This window comes from Alligator mississippiensis, chromosome 4 (genome assembly GCF_030867095.1).
Source record: "Alligator mississippiensis isolate rAllMis1 chromosome 4, rAllMis1, whole genome shotgun sequence".
NCBI lineage: Eukaryota > Metazoa > Chordata > Crocodylia > Alligatoridae > Alligator > Alligator mississippiensis.
In genome coordinates, this window is record NC_081827.1 from 18,364,786 (window position 1) to 18,387,824 (window position 23,039).

At 40.1% G+C, this 23,039-nt stretch overlaps 1 protein-coding gene across 1 annotated transcript in view; it reads left to right on the forward strand.

The window, feature by feature from the left end:
• SEMA3E (semaphorin 3E) overlaps window positions 1-23,039 on the forward strand; it is a 220,339-nt gene that overhangs the window by 163,123 nt on the left and 34,177 nt on the right. Inside the window, exons 6-12 of the mRNA XM_019487530.2 lie at window positions 3,928-4,047; window positions 5,349-5,491; window positions 7,824-7,938; window positions 8,269-8,338; window positions 10,397-10,541; window positions 17,766-17,988; window positions 22,393-22,484. Coding sequence (XP_019343075.2) covers window positions 3,928-4,047; window positions 5,349-5,491; window positions 7,824-7,938; window positions 8,269-8,338; window positions 10,397-10,541; window positions 17,766-17,988; window positions 22,393-22,484 — 908 coding nt within the window. The remainder of the gene's footprint in view (window positions 1-3,927; window positions 4,048-5,348; window positions 5,492-7,823; window positions 7,939-8,268; window positions 8,339-10,396; window positions 10,542-17,765; window positions 17,989-22,392; window positions 22,485-23,039) is intronic.

Consider the following 23,039-nt stretch of genomic DNA (forward strand, 5'->3'; position numbering starts at 1 on the left):
GTAATTCAGTTTACTGGTCAGAAGATAGCGGGTTACAAAAGCAGATACAATATGGATTTTCAGGTGCCCTGGAAGTGGACTAGAATTTGGCCCTAAATTAAATAAAGATTCCAAAAGCAATGTAAACTTCACCATCCTGCATATTTGGTAAGATTTTGTGGTGTATGTATCATGTAATAAACACAAGGAATATCTTAATCTATGCATCTGTGTTAAAAAAAAAATAGGAATGGAAGATATGATTTACTCAGTACAAAGTGGGCGTATAGGTATTACACTAATATTTTCTAATTTCTATGATTCCATTTGCATTCATAATATCGCATTCATGGACTTTGTTTAAAAGGGAACTGTTTAACTTCATTTAATTGCAAGGAAAAATGAATTTTTCTTTTAAATTCTCCTTTATTAAACTTTATTGTAACCTATTGGACAAAATCTACTTAATTGATTTTAGTGAAAATGTAATTGGTTTTCATCCATTTTTGGCTGGAGAAGCCAGTGTTAGCATTTGTTTTATAATTATCCATCCAGCTGTCCATCCAAAAACCGTAGGCCAAACAGCAGAGGCTGTTTTGAACAAGAGACTCTAGGGAATTTTACAAGGACTTGACTATTATTGGTTTTACCTGGAAGATGTTCAAACAATGCCATGGTGAATTAGAGTATTAAAACTTGAGTCAGTAAATTCACCTCCTGCTTTCCTATCTCTGTGATAATTGAATATTCACAATAGAAAAACAAATAGAAATTCAAGACATTTTTCTAAAACTCTAATGCCTCCAGTATGTACCTCATGTAATTCTAATGCCTCTATCGTATGTACTCTATCACTGTAGTTGCTATATATTTTTGAAAAATCTCTCCATTTCTTTAGGTGTTGAAATATAGATTTAAGAGCATGATTCAAAGCCTATAGCAGTCAATTGAATTAGTGAGAAACTAGAAAACCTCTTAATTCCAAGATGGTGAATATCTTCTGGGTCAAGTTCAGGGTTGTTTTTTGTTGACCACTGTTTCTCATTGTGTTATCTCCATTGAATTTACTTTGTCTCAAGTTTTAATACTCTTGTTATCTGTACTTACCTGTTGTCTCTTTACTTCAAGTATCTTTTATGTCTGTTTGTGTGGTGCCTAGCACATTTGAGCTTCTATGTGCTGCTACAACACCAATAATTACTAAGTACAGTACAAAGTTATTTGCATAGGTCTCCCAAAAGATGTGTTTTCCATGTTTTCACCATCTTACTACCAGATCTGCTCAGAAGATGAAAGCATCAAATTTTGAATTGTTCATTGGCCTGGTTTTACAGTTATAAAGCAGCCTGAGATACCTGTCTAAAAGAGTTTTGTGAACAGGGGATTTACGGGTTGTGTAACTCATTAATTGAAGTTGCAAAGAATGTTTTGAATATTATTAAGATTTTGGTAAGCTCTGTTATTTTACCACCTCTGGGTTTGCTCTCTCTTCCTGTAAAGCTTTCCACTGGTTTTGTTTAACTTCCATTGATGTTGTAATTTAGGTTAATTTTAATTTCATGTGCCAATACGTTAACATTGAGTCACCACTGAATCTTTACATAGCAATATCCATCCTTCTAAAGGTGAAACCTAAGGGAAAACTATACCCAATTCTAAATCAACAGAGGTATGAACCAGCCCCAGCTGCCAAAGTACTCTATAAATTTTTTGGAATCATTATTTAGGTTTGTGGTATGATTAAGTTCATATATGTTGCTTAACAGAAACAAAATACAGGCTTGCAAAGGGGACCTAAAGAAAAAATTGTGCTTTCATTATAATCCTTTATAAATGCCAGCAAATGTTATTTGAATTGATCAGTCATGTTTATTTTGATTAGGGGTAGGAAACAGTGTCACTGAAATCTCCACACAGATTAGTCTGGAACTGGAAACAATTTATTTCCTTCCCTTTGTGCAGCTTGTCTGATATTTTATAATATAAGTCTGCCATCTAGTGATCATAAAAGGAAGGGAAATAGCCAAGTCCTGCCTCAAATTCCTAACTGGTGGATTGTTAATAAGTAGCTGAGCTCTTTTGCCAAGGATTTTGAAGATTTAAAAGCTAATTCTTGGAGTACTTTGACTTTTCTTCCTTTGGCTCTTTTTGAATAGAAAATGTGTCTACCAGCCTAAGTTTCAGTATACTTTTTATATGGCAAAATAAAAATTAAAAACTCAAAGGGCAAAATTTCCAAAGAGCACATCTCTTACTTAGGCCCTAAATTGAGGCTAGGTTTTTGAAAATGTGCTGCATTTAACTGTTCCACTTACGACTAGATATTTCAAAAGTGATCATTACTCGTTGTGCTGAGAAGTTTTAATGGTGTGGCAGCTTCATTTTTGTACTAAATGCATAATGGAAAAGCAAACCCAAATTTCGTTCAGGGCAGGGGGGGAGCCTAGGTTCCCATCTCACTTCCAATAAATGTTTAAGTCACTTAAACTTTCAAAATCATAACTCTCCCCATGCCACTGAATGCCCTAACCACTCAACTAGAGAGTCATACTCACTTCCTTTCCCTCTTTCTGGCTCCAAGCTGAATAGTCTCAACAGGAAGGATCAAGAAAACTAACTAATTTGGTAGAGCATTATGAGGTGGGGGACAGGCAGGTTCACATGCCCTCAGCTGGGGGATGAAGTTGAACCCCATATCTTGGGTGTGTGGTTGAACTACCAAGCTATTAAGTAAACATAAATAACATCTCTTCCAGCCACATTTTGTACAAAGGCCACACTGGTAGCTTTGCTCAGAGAATAAAAAACAGATAAAGCCACTGTTTTTGTCTCCAAGAGGCCTTAGGAACAAGTGAGGTTCCTACATGCTCAGCAGTGCCAAGAAGTGGGAAGTTCAGGGCATGCTTAGAATAAAATCCTTAGGCTGATAGACATCCATTTGAACACAGAATGGATGTCTGCACAGCAGGAGGTGTGATGTGGGATCAGAGGTCAGATCCCAGTTGCACTTTACTGCCAGTATAGAAGGAGCCTTGGATCGAGATCCAGACTGTTCCAGGGCTCGAACCCCAAGGTGGTGCCAATCACCTGATTATTGACTGCCAGGGACTACACCAGGGCATGAATCCTGGTATGGTCCCTGCCAGCAAGCAACAGATTGGGACAGCCCTGGAACTGAAACCCTGGGGCAGTCCCAGTCCTATCCAGGATCAGCTGATCAGGACTGCTCCAGAGCTCAAATCCAGGGGTGGTCCTGATTAGCTGATCATCAGCTGGCAGGGACCACCCAGGGGCTCGAATCCCGGGATGTCCCTGCCACATGTTTAGTTTAAGGAGCAATGGAAACAAGCCACAAGGTTATTGCACATATTTTGTTTAATAACTTTGTGGCTGGTTTCCTTTTTTATTACACTATTAATCCCCTGAACATGTGTCTGGTTTACACTTTAAGATGCAAGTAACTGCTTAATCGTGTCTTAAGTGTAATGATTTCCTGGGACTTCAAGCACCTATGGAATTTATATTCAACTTGGATTCTAAAAGGTGCCTTCAGGGTTCGACTACATCTGAACTGGGATTTTGAGAATCTGAATGTTGGGTGAGGTGTCTAAAATGGTAATTAGACTGTACTTAATTATGTAAGCCTATCTGTACCTCTAGTCCTAAGTGTTGAAGTTGGCTTTGAAAATGAAACTTAAGACCATTAAACACTTAAATACCTACAACAATCTAGCCCATAGAGTCATCCAGACATTGCAAAAATGAGTGTGAGCACTCTAAGTACCTTTACAATTCTGGACCTAAGCAGCCAGCTCAATTTCTTTACTAAAATTGAATCAAATAGCAACAAGACATGACTATTATGTTTTTTTTATTCATCACCAAGCACAGAGAAACCAGTAAGTACAGTATTGCCTTATCTTGCTTTCTCATGTGTCTGGTCTTCAGGGAGTGAGCTGTTTGCTGGCCTCTACAATGACTATTGGGGAAGAGATGCTGCTATCTTTCGTACTATGGGTCGTATGCCTCATATTCGAACTGAACCTGATAATGAACATCTCTTGAAAGGTATGAAACATGGAAAAAATGCATGATTCTTACTTTTCACAAAGTCATAAAAGTCTTTGGAAACCTGGACCAACAGACGTATTTCATAAAAATGAAAACTTACAGTTTAATGAACTAAATTCATCCTGGATCCAGCAGGTAGTGAATTTGATTAAACTATTTTTTTTTTTTTTATCAATGACAGCAAAATAATTCAAAGCAATGTTTAGCAAAACCAAAGGGGTTCATTTTCAATGTCTAATATTTTTTTCAAATGGTTTATTTTCTGAATTAACTATTTGCCCTGTAAAATAGAATAATAAGTACTATATGACTGGTAATAAATAGACAATTGAAACAAGTTTTCAAAATGTAATTATATAATTAAATAGGTAATTAAATACCTTACAAACAAGAAATATAACTTGTTTAAATTTGATTTCCTTTAGTTATGTTGTCAGGTTTTTTGTTTTATTTCCCCTATTTTTAAATTATGATATTTACATGGGAAATATTTTTAAAATATAAGTTAAACTACATTAAAAAGATAATAATCAAAAGAAAAATTCCAAGTAAATCCTTAATGGCAGCACCATTGTTGCATTAGTATCAGAGCAGGGATTTATTAAACATTTAAATTAAAACAGTAAGGGAATATCGTGTCCATGGCACCATAAGAGGTCATCTTAATGGAAAAATGTTAATCTTTCTGGTCACGTGCTAAAAGTTTACAAAGTGGGCAAATACAGTTTTCAACTCTACAAAGAAAGCTTAGTTCAGGGAAATTCCAGGTGATTTCCAGTTGCTAACAAAGGTGCACACAGCTCCTCCTGTCTATAGGCATGGAGACAATCTGTCAACTGATCTCACTGGGCAAATGGCTGTTTGCCTGAAGCCGAAATTTTTGCTCCTGTGTCTAATTTATACATGGCCACAGAATGTTACATAAGCTCAGTGCCAACTTTCAGCCTAATACAAATTAAAATGTATAAACTCCAGAGAACAGGATTGGAAAGAGATCTGTTTTCCTTAAATGTATACAAAATAATATTGATTTGTAAATTGGAGCTATAAAAATAGGTTTTAAACTAATGTTTACCATATGTTCTGTAGAAACACAACCAGCTGAAATAGGCTTGGACTCTATTTTCATCACCATCACCACTGCCCCCCAGCCAGGGTAGACCTCTGATAGACAATTCTGTGCAGTCTTTGCTATATTATCATTTTTGCTATTGCTATTGATGATAAAAAGTGTTTTATTCTAATTGTTGTGCCATTCTGATAAACTTTATCCACCTCCTCTTTCTTTTCTTTTCAAGAACCAAAGTTTGTTGGTTCTTACATGATTCCTGACAATGAAGACCATGATGATAATAAAGTTTATTTCTTCTTTACTGAAAAAGCAATGGAAGCAGAGACTGGCACTCATGCCATTTATACCAGAGTGGGCCGTATGTGTGCGGTAAGATATGTACTTTCTTGATTCTCCAGTGGAAGCACAGAAGTGTGTTCACTGCACTTTCAAGTGTCATCTGTTAGTAGTGTTGGGTGTGGATATAAAAGAATGTAGTATGGTTCTAAATGAAAACCACATATTTAAAAATCCCTGAATTCTGGACAATGTAAGATTCTACCCCATCCAAGCTTCAAATCCACATCTGTGCCTGAAGCTTGAATGGGATGGAGGCAAGGGAGCGGGTGATCCATAATCCAGAGATGGATCCAAATGTGCTCTTATTCTCTTGCAGTTAAATTTGGTAATAAAAATTATTCTCAGTGCTTTTCACTTACATAGCACTTTGCAGGCTAGAGTTGCCACTTGGAGCACAGAGAAAGTGTTTTAAATTCCTCCCCAGTTCTAATACTAGTGCCAGTGGCAGCCCTGGTGCCACTCAGAGTGATTGCCAGACAACTCTGAATTACACCACTGATATAACTGGATAACCCTCCATCCATGGAGGATAGGATTCACACAGCCTGCCCAGAGATGCTCAGTCCTCTCAGCCCTGATGCATTGGTTCCCACCCCAACAAATTCCTTATGTCCAGGAGTAGAGGAATAGCAGTCAAGAGGCTCCTACCCAGCCACTGGTATTTCCTCTTCCAACAGGAAATGCTTACTGACCTTGTACTGAAATAGTGGTGAAATGGCTCCGACCTTACATAGAATTACAGAATCATAGAAAGATAGGAATTTAGCATGTCATCAAGTCCAACCCTTGCTGAAAGCAGGTTTATCCCTTTTCACTCTTTTCTAGCCAAGTCTCTTTTTAATTCTGATAACCAGAAATGCCATAGTCTCTCTAGCTAATCTGTCCCACTGGTTAATTCATCTCAAAGTTAGAAAATTCTTCCTGATATATGTTTAAAGCACTTTATAAATATAGTAATAATTAATCCTTCCCAGATAGAAATGGCACACACATATATTTTTCATAATTTATAGGAACTGCATTCATAAATCTGATGGAAGCACAGGAAGCAGTAAACTTAATGTACAACATGCAAAGTAACTTTATTAGTTTTTATGAATTTTAATATGGTATTAGACACCAGGGTGTTAGACACAAGAAGACTGCTTATTAAAACTGTGTAAGAGTGATGTATTAAATGCATATATAAAACACCAAAATAGAGACAATACCAAATTGAAATCTAGGATATGAAGTTGTTTTGTTCTGAATCCATATTTGTGTCTAGACCTTGGCTGAAGTTCCTTGGCCTATGTTATGCAAGATGTCAGGCTAAATTAGTATAATGGTCCACTCTCATCTTTAAATGTATGAATCTGAATTTTTGATCTCTACAGTGGGTCAAATCAAAATCGCCTAGACCTGCTCCATACATATAAATCTTATTCATCTGGATCTGAATCTGGAAATTTTTTTTTCCTGGGCTTTGTAAATAAAAAAATAAGAAATAAAACAACAAAAAGAGAGAGCAATAATCAAAAGAACCATTCACAACTCAGTTGTGTCAGTTTTCAGTCCTTCATAGAAGATTTTTTTTTCTCTTTGCTTGTTTTGTATGGCAGCCAATCTTGTCATTTCACTGTCTTGACTTCAAACGTTCCTAAAAATCTCAGTGTGACACTAAAGAAAGCAACAAGTTTTGCTTGACTTGGGCAGGAGTTTAAAATCATTGGTACAACTCAACTAAAGAGCATTTGACACAAGATTGTGGAGTATAAATGATTACTGGTCTGTATCGCTATGAAATATGCTAGTGGGGTTGGTTATATTACTAGGAGTAATTAGGACTCAGGCACCCTGGCTGGCAATCCCAACAAGACAAAAAAGCAGTCAGGAGCAGGAAAAGTGCACTAAATCCTACAGTCTAAAAGTAGCCTGCTCATTGATGTTGATGCAGTTTGCAAGGCACTGTGCAGAAGTTTGCAGTTAATTTGCTTCAGCTGTATCTGTGGGGTTGAGGGCTTCAGTCTCCAAGTTAGTTGATCCAGCCCTTCATTTAGTTCCTAAGATAAGGTTACTTGATATGCCAAATATTCATTCTAACATATTAGAAATACATTTAAGGGTATGCAACAGTTAAAACTAGTTGTAGACCCAGTATTTAACTAAACATCCTTACAAACCCACAGCTTTTAACGAGAAATGGGTTTGATTGCTTACTAAGGACTGACTCCAAAATAATAACACAAGTGGAGTGGTTGATTTGTGGTTTGAAATTACATGCCTTTGACATTAAAAGTTATGATGAGAAGGTAATTCAACATATTGTTAATCTAGAATTATTCATCCTAATTAGCATTAGCTTTTGTTTGTCTTTGCACAGAATGATATGGGAGGACAGCGAATGCTGGTGAATAAATGGAGCACTTTCCTCAAAACCAGACTGATCTGCTCTGTGCCAGGAAAGAATGGAATTGATACACATTTTGATGAATTAGGTATATCAGAGCACAAAAACCCCCCTACAACCCTTTTATAGAATGTAAACCTTATGCTAATCCCTCTTACCCTCAAATATAATCACTAACAGGAAATGCTTGTTCCTGATTCCAAAGCCTATGAAACATTATATACATATTCAGTACTATCATTAATTACACTTTTATGTATTGTAAGATTTCTATACAATGTTTCTAAACCTGTATAAAATTAAGTTATGTATATAGAAAATATTAGCTTATACTCTTAATAAGCAGTGTTTTTTTTTTTCTCTTTTGGGACTGAGAAAGTAAACTGACAATACCCAACCTTTTATATTTATTTTACAGAGGATGTGTTTTTGCTACACACACGGGATAGCAAAAATCCAGTGATATTTGGACTTTTTAACACAACAAGGTAAGCAACTAGGAATGATGTCAGTAACAGCATCATATTTGTAATTGTATTTGGAACCAAGGGAAATAGTTTTGGGTAAATACCATGTAGCAAATATGTACACTCTGAGTGAACTATATAATTCCTAGGCAGTTCAGGACCCTTCCTTTCTAACTTAAAAACAACAAAGCTTTACTGAAAGCCCCATATAGCTTTCTCAGTAGAAAGACTCTGGTTGACTTGTGTTGGCAATGGATCATCCTCACAGGCCCTGAATCAGAAACAAGGAAGACAGTGATTCTGTACCAGGTTGATGTGTAATATTAGCTGTTATGCAAATACCCGCATACAAGTCACAGAATAAACTCACAGATTTTAAATAGGAATCCACAGGATCAAAACATTCTGACCTGGTGTGATCTCTCTCAGTTCTCTGCAGCAGAAATGCTAGATTATTTTTTCTTAGTCAAGAAAAAGAGGCAAAGCTAAAAACTGGTGTTTTCCAAGGGGTGTCTTGAATCTAATGAGGGTAGCCTTGAGCCTAAGAAGGTTGGGAACCACTGGTGTAAGAAAAAGCTTTGAGAGAGCACGAATGAAAATATGAAGTCCTGGGGTCTGTTTTCTTACAGACATCTTGTATGACCTTTGACAATTCATCTAGGGCCTGATATTGTTCCACATGTTGGATGCCTAAGCGCAATACTGTTCCATCCCACTTGAGTCCCTGAAAACTAGTTAATACAAAGGTGGATGGATCCTCCTCCTGCTCATTGTTTTTGTGACTTTGTATTAAGACAAGGATGATAATGTATAACAGCGACAGATTTGGTAATGGTTTTCAGATATTGAGCAGGGTGGAATAGGATAACACTTGCATGCTTAAATCCATTTAGGCAGCAAACAGGTGGAAGAGGATGTTACACAGTAATTTTGGGTAGCTCCTGGAACTCTTAACCCCTGGACTGTCCACACATTAACACCTTAAAGTGGCTTAAAGCACTTGTTATGCAGCTTAAAGTTACATCACTCCAGGGCAGGATTGTCTCTGGACCTGCACTACCCAGCTCCTTTTCCATTGAAGTGTGCCCACTCTCCCCAGATGTGCCACTCAAGTTGAAGGTGTGCCTGCTCCAAACTCCAAACTAGCACTAAGGTGATCAATGTCAGAGCAGTTCATAGCGTAAGGTATAACAAGGCCCTCTGAGTCTGTCCTTACTGTCTCCATGCTGTGCTTGGATAAATTCTGGCCTGTCCATTTACTCTGACTCTACATATGCCAACTCCCCCAAATGGGGCAATTTAGCCACCTCAAACAGTTATGAGGGCATACCAGTGCTGGGCCCAGGGCTTTTCAAACCACAGCACTTTTAGTTCCCAGCTGAGCCGTTCTTGAGAATGCCTTACCTACCCATGCACATAGGCAGACTCCAAACCCAGATATACTCTGGTGAGGTCACTCCAAGGACTGACTTAACAGACTCCAAAGACCAAGGTCAGAAGAGCAGCTGCAGAGAGTGCCTGGAGTGTGTTCACAAGCTTGCTTCCAGCTGAAATGGGTACCTGTAGGGGTGGCTTGGTGGGTCATGTTGGGGAATGGCTGAGTTGGGACACATTGCCACCAAGCGTAGATTTGCCAGGTTTTGGTAACTATGCTGAATTCCATTAGCATAACTACTGACCTGGGCAGAGCTAGTAGGTGAGCCCCAGGCACTGATTAAAGTATGGGGTGGGGGGAGCAAGTGGTGCTGAAACTGATGCTTGGGGGGTGCTGAAGGAGATAAGCTAACTGCTAGTACAGAGGTACAAGTTTGGGCTATGTACCAAAAGCCAGTCAGCGATGTAAGAGTGGGTTTTAGGACCTAGCAGCTAACTGCAGTGAAGAAGAAAGGGTGAAGACAGGGGAGCAACTCCCCCCTGCCACTGAATTAGGGATCTTATTTCTTTGTCCAGCATGGCATTTGGTAGCTCCTGTGAGGAGGCCAGAAGTTTAACTCTGCTCCCCCATAGCTTCTGGGACTAGAGCTATCCTGGTTCCACGTTTTGTCTGCCCCTACTTCACTTCTGATTTTTATTTCACAGCAATATATTCAGAGGATATGCTATATGTGTCTACCATATAGCTAGTATCCGAGCAGCTTTCAATGGCCCATATGCTCATAAAGAGGGACCTGAATACCACTGGGCTCTTTACGAAGGAAAAGTACCCTATCCCAGGCCTGGTTCAGTAAGTAAAATGAAACACCTTTTTTTCTACAGTTACATCAATCTAAGTCGGGTTGCAAAGAAAATAGGCTGGTAGGGGTGTGCATACCTTCATAATGAGGATGACAGAGGTAATAACTAGCAACCCACAGCTATTGGAAATTTCTAAAATGACTCAGCAGTAAATTTTACGATGACATATTTTCCTCAGTGGAAATCAATGAGCGTTAGATGGATTTTTGAAAACCCAGCTAGGCACCTAGCAGAAACTTTACCTTAATACTTTTAAAACTGGGCACAGTGTCAATACAGGAAAGGAAATGACAGTAGCCTAGGCATAAATTGATGCAGAAAATTGTATAATTTGCTATTCAACCCATTTGCTATAAAATCTATTGTACTCAAAGGTTTTTTGCTCTTGCTGCATTTCTGAACAAGCCAATATATAATTTATCTGCAATAGAAGAAGAGAGATGAGGTACGCTCAAAAAAACTTGAAAAGAGTTAGAATTTCTGCAACCTGATATAATTATATGAACAAATTTATGTTCCCTGGCATGATGAAGGTTAAAAAAGGAAGGAGACACACTAGCAACATTCCTTTGAATAATTATTTTAATTCTGTGCTTTTGTTGTAGTTTTAATTGTGTGTGAGGTCAGGTAGCTGGTGAACTAAATAACACCTGTAGAATATATCAACATACTGCTGAGAGCCCTGCATGAAAATCCCAAGGTTGCTGACCCAGGATGTAAACTTGGTGTATAGCTAGACTTCTGAAAGGGATCTTCTATGCTCCCACTGCAATGAGAATGGTGTTTCTTCACAGCTTCTGTATCTCTATTTCTCTCTGTCTCTAAATGGCTCTCATCACCATAGGATCTGACCATGTCCAAGTCTGAGGGCCTCAGATCTCATAACTTTTATATTCTCGTTATGCTAATGTATGTTGAGGGTGCACAAAACATTGCAGAAAGTTCTCAGTATTTTGCAGGCTCAGGGTTACCAAAGACCTGCTTCTTCTCTCACTCCCTCTGGTGTAAATCAGGTGTATCTGTATTGAAGTCAATGTGACTACAGTATGTAACAACTGCACACTGCATGTGTCCAATTACATAAAATTCATATCCTGGATTTCAGTTTGGCATCATGAAAAATTGGACTCCCATAATTTCCCTATTGTGCTCCTTCTACACAGTTGTTTGGAATATAACTATTTTGTTATGCACACCTGTTATAAACCCTCCAAGAGGTATTTTTTTTTTAGCCTCAACAACGGTCTTTCCTCTAAAATGTCAACTTGAAGCAGATTTGTGGCTATGTGAGGCCCAGTGACATCTGGAAGATCTATATAGCTATGCCTCACTTTGAAATTTCACCCCTTTGTTTTTTAATGGCCTAAAGGTTTTCTCTCCTGAGCTTACCAGTAAAGGAGTAAACAGTTTTCTGCAGCATTATTCATAGCATTGCTTTTCCTTTGCTTTCCAAATCAATATTCTTTTTTACTAAAAGCAGTCGTGTGCATAAATAAACTCTGTATGCATTTCATTTATCACAGAATCACAAAAATGAGAGGTGAAAAGGCCTGTTAGCTTACCTAGTTTATACCAATATATCTTTGTTCCCTACAGTATAATTTCAAATTCATGACCTGTCTAATTTTCAATGACTGCTGGCTTCCTTTGTGTCTCTTGTAGCAAGAGACACAAGACAAAATACAGTACAAGATGCTCCCCTAAAGTGACTATGTTGGCTATGAACACTTCAAATGAGATATATACCACCTTGACTAGTAAACCACCACTGCAGCAACTGTTATAGCAAAGTCCCAGGGCTCGTTTCTTGTTTGTTTGATGTAGGGAGAAGCCAGAGATTAAATTTGCAGAAGGAAAGCATGGATTTATAAAAAAACAAATCATGTCAAATAAACTTGATCTCCTTCTTTGACAAAGTAGCTACTTGGGTGGATGAAGGGAATGTTGTGGACACAGCAAAACTGGACTTCAGCAAGCCTTTTGACAAGGTCCTGCAAAAACTTCTCGTGCATTGGAGAAATATGGGCTCGATAAGGTGGACAGAAAACTGTCTGAATAGCTTCATGCAAAGTGTACTTAGGAAGCAGTCCACATCAGAATGGCAGGAAGTATAGGGGTCTGACCTGGGCCAGGTGCTGTTCAACTTATTTATTGATTTGGATGCTGACATTTGAAGACATCGTGAAACTGAGAAGGATTGAAAACATATTGGAGGATGCGAGTGCAATTCAGAAGGATCTTGACAGGTTGCAAAATTGGGCTAACAGGGTTCAGTGCAGACAAATACAAGGTGCTACACCTTAGGAGGACTAATCAAAAACACAAATATAAAATGACATCTGGCTGGATGGCAGCACTGTGGAAAAGGACTTTGGAGTCTCGGTGGATCACAGACTTAGTATGAATGTGCAGATTGATGCAGCCACTCAAAAAGCAAATACAGGTTTGGGATGCATCAACAAAAGCATTAGGTTCAAAACATGGGAAGTGATAGTGTCTCCATACTCACCACTGGCTTGACTTCATCTGGAGTTGTGTGCGTGGTTCTGGGCTCCATTTTAAAAAGGACATGGAAAAGTTAGAGAGGGTCCAGGCAATAAAGATGATCAAGGACCATATGAGGAGAGGCTGCAAAAGCTATGCATGTTCAGCTTCCAGAAAGGGTACATGATAGCAGGCTTGAATACTTGAAATCACCTTTTCTCCCTTGCTGCAGAGAGGGGGATGCAGACCAATGGCTTAAAGTTGCAGCGAAGTAAGTTTAGATTGGATATCCAGAAAAACTTCTTTACTGTTGGAACAGTGAGGCAGTGGAATAGACTGCTTAGGAAAGCTGTGGACTCTCCATCACTAAAGGTGTTCAAGAAGAGGTTGGGCAGCCACTGATCGGGGACGATCCAGGCATAGCTATGCCTATGTTCTACCTTGGGTATATACCATGCTTCTGGACTTAGTGGGTTGCTCCAGCCCCCCTACCCCCCAGCACCTTTTTATTCTGCCTTATATCAGGGTGTTTTTAAGCCTCCCTTCAGAAGCATTGGGCGTTGGCTACAGTTGAAGCTGAGGATTTCTTTGACTGTGGTGTGCCAATGCTCCTGCTGGGAGCAAAGCCAGAGGTTCCTGGCTAGAGGGTCTTGCCTTTCCACTCAGGGCCACACCAATTGCCATTGTCAGATTGGTACATATGTGGTAGTTTTTGCCTTCCTCTGTAGGTGTGGGGGGAAGCAGGGGGGCGCATAGCCCTCTACCCAGCATTTCTTGAGCATATATTGATAACATTTCATAGAAGCAAGACATTGGCTGCCATGGTTCCCTGTGGCATGCTTTACCTGTGGCAGGTGTTGATGTGTCAGGGTAATCTTATGTTGAGTGTAGATTATGGATTGCATAGGATGGTTGGATAGAGGTGCTCCTGCCTCAATTAGGGGGTTGGACTAGATGACCTCTCAGGTCCCTTCCAGCCCTGCTTCCCTATGATTCTGTGAAATTAAGTCATTGGTAATAAGATAGGGTAGAAGAACTGGTATGTAGCATGGCATTTTTTCAGCCAGACAATGGAAAAAAGAGTAAATACTCAGCTTTCTTTGTGTTTCTTTACTATGAGAAATTATGCTTCTTACAGAATCCTACAAAATTAAAAGGAGATGAAAATGCACCACATACTAACTGTAAAACATTTCACAAATATTAGATTTTTTCTGAGCTGTTCCTCATGGCCCAAATTCTGAAGTTTTTATTCATTCCTTTTCTTAGGCAGCAAAGCACCTTGCATGCCTGACTTAGGACTGACTAAAACTGCAGGAATTCAACTTTAGTGTCTGCGTTTCTACTAGGAGTCCTTTGAAATAAATTTGACAATCTAACTACTTATGTCTAGGTGAGTTACTAGCACCAAGCTGGCTGATTGAGGGGAAAAGATAAACATTTTGAGCTAAATCCTCAGCAACTAGCAGCAGCGATCAGGACAGTGATGGAGGGACAGGGCAAAGTTGCTTTGTTCTAACTTGACACACCCTCGACATGCCACTGTTACTATTTCAGTAGCCCACATGGACCTTAATCAAGATTGGGCTGCTCTCATGCTAGGGATTTAGTAAAATAAATGTGAGACAGCCCCTGCCCTTATAGACTTAAAGTTTAAATGGCTCAGACAAGAAAATGAAGGGAAAGAGATTCCCCAATGGCAAGTCAGTGCTAGAGCCAGGAGTAGAGCTCAGATATCCTGAGCTCCAGTTCACAGAGTCTTATGAGCTCCCTGGGCTGGAGGGCACCGCTGGTGATGGAGGAGTTGGCAGATCTATCTTCAGCTAGCTGAGAATTCACTCAGTCACCCATTTTTGACTACATATTACCTTAGGACTGTGCTACACGTTCACATTAAAGCTGGATAGAAACCAAATATGGAGTTGTTACACATTGTGAAGCACTAACTTTATAGCTGGATAGTCACTTTTGTGTTGTGATAATTACTTTGCACTTGTGGCTTATCTAAACTCATTGTGCAATTAACCAGTTAATTGTGTAATATATAACATGTAGCAAGGGCCTTAAGTACCCTTTAATGCTGTTCCATTACCTGATCTGGATCTTAGGCTTCACTGAGCTGAAGAGCAGATTTTCAAGAACAGGTTTGCGGTTCAGTCTCTTCACATTGCCAACTTTCTGCTCAATCTGAGTGGGTGCAGTTTGCGCTGGAATTTATTGCTCCAGGGCTCAGCGTTTCCATGTGCTCCCAGGCCTGCAGCATGTTGAGCGGGGGCAGCACAGCCTCAGCTGGCAGGAGACCTGGGGGGTCAGCCTGCCAACCCAGAGCTTTTCCAACTCAACTCAGTGAGCTGCAGAAGGGCTGGTTGGGGCATGAGGGTGCTACAGTATGGAGCTAGCCAGCAGGCAGCCCCCACGCTGTAGCACCCTAGGGCCCTAGCCAGTTCCGGTCACTGTCTACACATGCGTTGTGGCAGAGTAAGTAACTTGTGTTGGGCAGTACTATCCTACTGTGGAGTTAATTAGCTTACTGCAGTCTAATAGTGCTGCACGTGTAGATGTTGATACTTTACTGTGGAGCTAATTAGTCAACTGCATGGTAAAGCATCTCATGTAAATGCCTACAGTGTGAAAAAAGTACTACTCCAACTCCTCACCTCTGTGAATCACCTTCCATCGATTCCAACTGTTGGATGGGCCTAGAGGGTGACTAAAAGGAAAGGAGAAAAGCAGTTTAAAATGAAATAAATTCAGAACTCACATATTTGGTAGAGCCACACTAGTTCTGACAGACTCTATGGTCTGTACAGCCCTCCAGTGTTGCTGTTGTCATGTGCACAACCAGGCGGTGTAATCGGGTGAGCCCATGAGTGATACTGTGGTACTTAGGAGAATGATGTCCACTATTTCAGAAATGGTGGCAGTAGGCTTCGGTAGTAACTGCATCTATTGTTTGCTTTCTAGATTGCCTTATTTTACTTAATGAAAAAGAAAATCCTGCAAAGGATTATTTTTACCAAAACATTCCTAAACTGGAACTTTGAAAAAGCACTTGGCACTGCTTCCCCTGGACCGCACAGTGCATAGGCAGAGGTTTAGCTTGTCTTAAAACTTATGCTCTTTCCCCTTATTGCAAACAGCCAGTGAAATTCCATCACTAGGTTGATTAGACAATTACTTCAAAGTCAACACTGAAAAAATACTTGCCTGTAGCCAAGCCCAGAAAAGTGGAAATAAACATTGCCCTGTTTGACAAGTGCAGGAGTTTGTTATTGTCAATTATAGTTGACCGCAAGTTTAAAATTACTGTTTCCAGTAAACATAAAGAGTATTTTCTTTCATTTTATTGATTGAAAATCCAATTTAAATAGGGAGAGCCTGCTACTGTGGCTTTGCTTGAAATGCTTCTTAAAACCACAATATCTTATGGAGATTTGGAGGAAGTGAATGGTTACTGAAGTATTTCCAGTTTGATCATAAATGGTTTCAATTAGTGATCATGAGGCAAATTTGAAATGAAGCATCTAAGTTAGGTTAGGAAATACTATATTTAAATTTAAGTTTTTTTTGTATAAAACATCCATTTAACCCTATTAGTACATCTAATTCAAACAATACATTTGTTTCAATCTTTAACCTAAAGTGTATTTGCTTTGCAATATGACAGGGTGATCTTGGGTAACACTGGGATTTCAAGCTAAGCTGTTATATGTAATATTGTCATTATGAAATGGATATTATAATCACGTATAACACTGTAAGATTTTTGAGATCAAGAATTACTGGCGCTAAAGGTGGCTTAATTTTGAACTGTGCTTGCACATTTTGCAGTCCACATGAATTGAAGACTGATACCAAACATTCTTTTTTTGCTCATTTTATGTGGCCAGCAGCACTGAGTAGGGCATGTCTTTCTCTGATGGTTTTTGATAGATGAAAAACATGGTTGACCATTTTCAATTTAAAACATGGTTAGGAAAGAAGCCCTATTTTCCCCATGAAAGTCTAAAATGTTTGGATACCACATTTTCACTGAAATGAAAAGTTTTGTAGTAAAAACCATTGTTTGTTTGTTTTTTAAAGTTTGAATAATTTGATCAACTGAAGATACTGGATTAATAATTTATGTAAATCATAATGAGAATTTTAGGATTCGCTAGGAAACTTGTTATAAAAGAGGGTTTGTATATAAGTGTGAGGGTAGATAAGCATTCTTGTACATGTGGGTTTGTATGGATACATTATACAGTACATCCACAGTGTGTGTGTGTGTGTGCGTGCGTGCGTGCGTGTGTGTGTGTGTGCACATGTGCATGCACATGCACAGGTAGGTACACACAGATAATACTCAAGCCTTAGTGTAACGGAGAGTAACTGCCTCTGATCTGACATAAATATTTGAGGTTGAATCATATGTTTCTGTGAGAAAGAAATGAGTAAACTCCCATTGACTGAGTCTATCTGAAGACTCTAGGGGGCTTGATCATTCCCTTTCCCACTTCTCATTATAAATCCAGCACCATTTATTTGGATCTTTCAGTCCACCGGCTCATAAATGGTTCCAATTAGTGATCATGAAGCAGACTCCTCTTTAATCCCTAAAGTCTCAAGCATTTCCGTGCTCTTCTTCATGCTGTGACTTCTGGCAGTCACTACCCTCATTCAACATCTAAGCCAGTATTAACAAAAACACCCATGTCTATAACCCACCTGTTTTGTGTTTGTGCAGTGTGCCAGCAAAGTGAATGGTGGTCTCTATAGTACCACCAAAGACTATCCTGATGAAGCTGTCCGTTTTGTGAGAAGCCATCCATTGATGTATCAGCCTGTCCGGCCAGTTCATAAAAAGCCAATACTTGTTAAAACAGATGGGAAGTATAATCTCAAACAAATAGCAGTGGACAGAGTGGAAGCTGAAGACGGGCAATATGATGTCTTGTTTATTGGCACAGGTAAATAAGAACGGTAGCAATGTACCCTTTTCATCCCATTTTCAGCAACACTGATATCTGTCCAGTATTAAGCACTGTATTCTTGTGAAACTTCAAAGCAACATGGTCATTTTAATAGATAATCATACTTTACATTTAAATAGCACATTTCATCTGTAGATCATCAAAAGACTTGCAAATGAGAGTAAGCATTATAAATACCCAGTTCATGAATGGTGAAACTGAGACAAAGAGAGGGTGAAAGATTTTGTTACAAAGCAGATCAGTACAAAACATATTAAAAAGTGTTGGGAAAGGATTATACCCTAGAGCTCAGATTTTGAGGCTAAGTACAGACAGTCAAAATGCCTCAGGCTGAATCTATTCAGGCTTTGCAGGTGAGTCTAAACTGAGAAGCAAGTGAACAGACATTCACTTTTGATTCAAGAAATGCAGCCATATGCCTGCAGTGGCTCAGGCCAGAAGCTGGGTGGCACTAGAGCATGCCTCCCAGCCTCTGCCAAAGGGAAGGGACTGAAGCTCCCAGGCTTTTCCCTGCTTCCTCCTGGAGCAGAGGGGGCATGGCCAGCCCCCAGCCCAAGGCTAGCACACTGGAGAGTGGGGGTTTAAATCTCCTCCCTGGCCCACATGGGACCCTAGCCCCAGTCTTCCTGGGTAAGAGAGCAGTGCCTGCCAGGCTTCTTCCCCCGCTGCTCTGAACAGGGGAGGCAACCCCTGCCAGGCTGAGGAGGGGGTTGGTGGGGAAAAAGGTAGTGGCATTGAATTCATAAAAGCTTGAAGGAGAATAGTCCTTTTTCTGAAGTGACCATGTATTGAACACAGCAATTTGCAACCTCAAGCACACAACAAGGGACAACCAAAAATCTTCACCTAAGCTGAGATGCATCCCAGTAAAACACAGTAAGAGCACACACAGCTTAGCCTGACTTAAAATGGAATGTAAGAAACCAAAAAAGACAAAAGAAAGCCTTGCATAAGTCTTATGTAAGGGCAGAGTGTCTCCTTACAGCCAGGGAGTCAGAAAGTCCTTCTTGGGGAATCTGCAGATGGTCTCGGAGAGCTTCCTTTCCCCAAGACCCACCCCATTGCCTCCCCCGCTACACCCCCGGGGTCCTGTGCAGGCCAGGAAGGGGGTTTAAACCCCCTTCCCCAAATCAGTGCGATGGCCTCAAGTTTACCAGGGGGCGGGTAGCAGTCTTTCCCAGGCTGTTGCCCCCCTGTGCCCCACTCCCCACTCAAGTGGAGAGCAGGGAGCATGGCCAAACCCCAGCCTGGGATCAGCACATTGACCCAGGGTGGGGAAGGGGGTTTAAACCCCCTCCCTGGCCCTGGACCCCAACTGGGGTTTGCCTGGGGTGGCGGTCCCTCCCAGGCTTTCTCCCCAGACCTTCTCTGCTCCAGTGGTGAGTGGGCAATAGCCTGGCAGGGGCTGCTGCACTCCTGCCAAGCAGACCATGGCTGGGGTCCTGTGCCAGCAGGACAGAGAATTTAAATCCCCATAACTCCGTTCTGCCTGAGCCTGATGGCCCACGCCCCCACCCCTTCCACTCCAGTGAGGAAAAGTCTGGCAGGGGCTGTCCCCCCTCCACCCCAAGCAGACCCGGGTGTGATTTCCCACCCTGTTGTCAGCCAGCCCTCACTGCTTACACTAGGGAGCAGAGGGGTGGGGCCAACCCTGCTCTTTGGAGCAGATAGCACAGCCCAGCCCAGGGCTGCAAAGCATCCTGGGATGCTGGAGAACTGTGATTTAACTTGAACCAGGAAGGGGTCTGGGACAGAAGTTTCATAAACCACTTTTACCTAAATCGGTTATGTCTGATGCCACATTCAACCAGGTTTATCTTAAACCAGTTTCAGCCATTTTGGAACTGGTTTATGTGCACTGAGCTTCTGTTCGGTTACAGGTTTAAACCAGTTTCTGATCACTTAAACTGGTCTATGTGTAACTTCTGTCTCTAGCCTCAAAACTGGGAGACTTACATTTGGGTGCTAACTAAATGACCTGTTTTTTCAAAATTGCAGAGCACCTAGTAGATCCCATGGATGCCAATTCAGTGTCAAACTTGAGATCTGGACCCAAGAGAAATAAGTGGATTTTCAAAATGTCAGTGCAAGCTGCTGGCTTCATTTCTACCTCTTAGAACCCTAGGTCTAGTTGCCTTTGTTAACAGAAGCAATCTGTTTTCAGATCTGCCTAAGGGTGTTGCCCAAGAGAATTACTGGAAGGAACAGCTGCCCCAAACATGGTTCCCCTCCAAAATTTCAGAGCTCTGCCAATATTTGTCAGTCTGCCAGGCACCCGAGATGCATTTTGGCTTCTCAATCTGCCTTATTTATCTTTTAAGTGGATTTCTTTACCACCTATAAGGCAAGTCTTAAAAAGACCACTTGAAAATATGTCATGAGTCTTCATAATTCTAAATCTGAGAGACACAAAGACCATTAATTATCCTTTAAGGCTTCACTATATAAGAACTTAAGAAAATATCAGAAAAGCCTGGCAATACCCTTGATTTTTTGTAATATCTGACTGATCTGGAAATAACGCAAAAAGGCAAACCTCCCATATTTTATCATAGTAATTTCTATGATTACTTGACACACAGGCACTAATGGCCATTTTGCCAAAAAAAGCATTTAGTGTAGGCTATTTCTTGACTAGTGAAATTTAGATGGAAAGCACATTTTGCTGTATAAAGTCAATAAAAGAAGTGACATAGGAGAATCAAAACGCTTATTTTATATTAATGGGATTTTCTCTACTTAGATCTTTTGGTTCCAATATGTGGTAAAATGTATCGCATCATGGGGTATGTCATGTAGGTTTCTAGGATGGATTTTCTAATGCTGACAATATATTGTGTACTATACACTTGCATTTATGGTTAAAACTTATATGAGTGTTTGGCATAGCCAGAAAAGTAAATAAGTCTATGATTTAACAAAGCTGAAGCCAGTGAGACCACTCGCTAGGTAGGTGCATAAGTGTTTTGCTGGACTAGCATTTTTCTGCTGCTTACTCTTCCCTTTAAAGTCTGTTCTTGGGTGACAGCATAGGAATCTTGGACTCAGAAACATTTAGCTGAATTTTGCACTCTTTACTCTGGCAAAACATCCCTTTTCAAAGCTCAGGGGTGCTCTTGCCAAAAGTATAATGGAGGGGCCCAAACTTCCTCTACCTGGATCCAGCATTTGTAGCACAGCATTAATGTATGGAGTTATTGTACGTATGGAAGGTTTCCTTAGCATTGCTGGAATAGGTTTGAAGGGCTTGTCAAAGAGGAAGTCTGAACTACACGGATAACATTCCACAACATGCCTGTCAGCAGGATTATAAGGGAGACTTAGTTATGAACATCCGAGCCCCTGACAGTGAATCCTTTCAACTGTTCTCTCAAAAAATGGACCTCTTTGATAACATTTTCTCTTTGAGGAGTGGTGTCTGACCCCCTTTAATGGCTCCTCTTTATGTTCATCTCTTTGATCTCTCTCTGAACATTCTTTTTTCTCGCTGGTTGTCAGGGTAATTTTTCCCCCTGTAAATCAGAGATGAGTGACAATAACAGGAGACAGGAAGCAGAAAGTACCACTGGTGATGACAAACATGCAGCTTTCAGGAAAATAAGGGGTCTTTAATAATCAGAACAAGACCAAACTGAAGTGAGGGAGCCCACCTGTTGTACCAAAGTGTTAATTTATTAATTAATACATTGAGGAGATCACTTACCAGTCCTCAGGAATGGTCATAGCCCTCTATATACTTATCACACTTTTAATTGAAAAGGAGAGGAGTCTAATGCATAGATCAGCTGAAGACCACTTGCAGGAGGAAGACTTTTGCATCACAAGTAGTCCATGACCTATGTTTTAGGAATAACTAGTCCAGCCCAGGGGTCAGCAAAGTTTTTGGACAGAGTGCCAAAAACACCCACAACCTCAACTTGTAAGATGTTAGAGTGCCAGGGACAGATGGCAGGGGAGCCATGAGTGACCCAATCCTTGTTGTGGCAGTGCAAACCTGGCCCCTTCCCCACCATTGTATCAGCGTGCAGGTGCCAAGCAAAATGCCTCTATATACAACGCTCTGGCACCTCTGCCAGGGGTTGCCTACTCCTGGTCTGGACTAAACCATGGAATTGAGAGACACCTTGTTGGAAACTTGTTTATCCCACTCACTTGTTGTATAGTCCAGACTTCTCTAGGTCTCACTTTCCCAGTCAGATGTAAGTGTATTTTTATGTTAGAAGCATATCCAATGCTGGCAATACAATCATTAATAATATGTAAACATTATTGCAATTATTTTTTCATCTATTCAGTATTCACTTCAAAGGAGACATTCTGATCTTTGTCAACCAACGAATAACAATTTTAACTTCTAAGGTGCTTTTTATTTACTTACAGATAATGGGATTGTGTTGAAAGTCATTACAATTTACAACCAGGACACAGAATCAATGGAAGAAGTGATTCTTGAAGAACTTCAAGTATTCAAGGTACAATACTCTATGTAGGAAACATATATTCAGCTGCCTGGGGTGTACTCAGACTTAAAATGTTTACAACATAGTAGTATGAATGGAAATGCAATAGCTAAGTTCAGTGAAATTCTTTCATGAGACAGTCATTCTTTTTTCCACAGGAAATCCATATTTTAAACAGAGGTTCATTTAAACTGGAATTGCATTCTAAATCTTGAATGCCCGAAAATAAATCAGGACTTTCATTTAATGCTTTAAATGTTAAACCAGAACTTCCAATTTTGCCAACTAACTTCCAATGAGAAGTTTAACTGCTTGATTGTGTCCCCCCAAATGGGCTGTTAAACATCTAAATAGGCATAATTACACTCAAATGTAATTGCAGGTACAAAATTGAAGGTTTGCTGGAAACCCAGTGGTTCAGAAACTCATGGCCTGGAAAAGATTTAATATATTTTATCATGATCCAAATCCTAAGTCCCTACACAGACAAACTTTGTATTGCCTTAGAAAGAATATGATCATCATTGTTAATGTGTAGTAAAATAGGTGGAATGAAATCCTATTTAA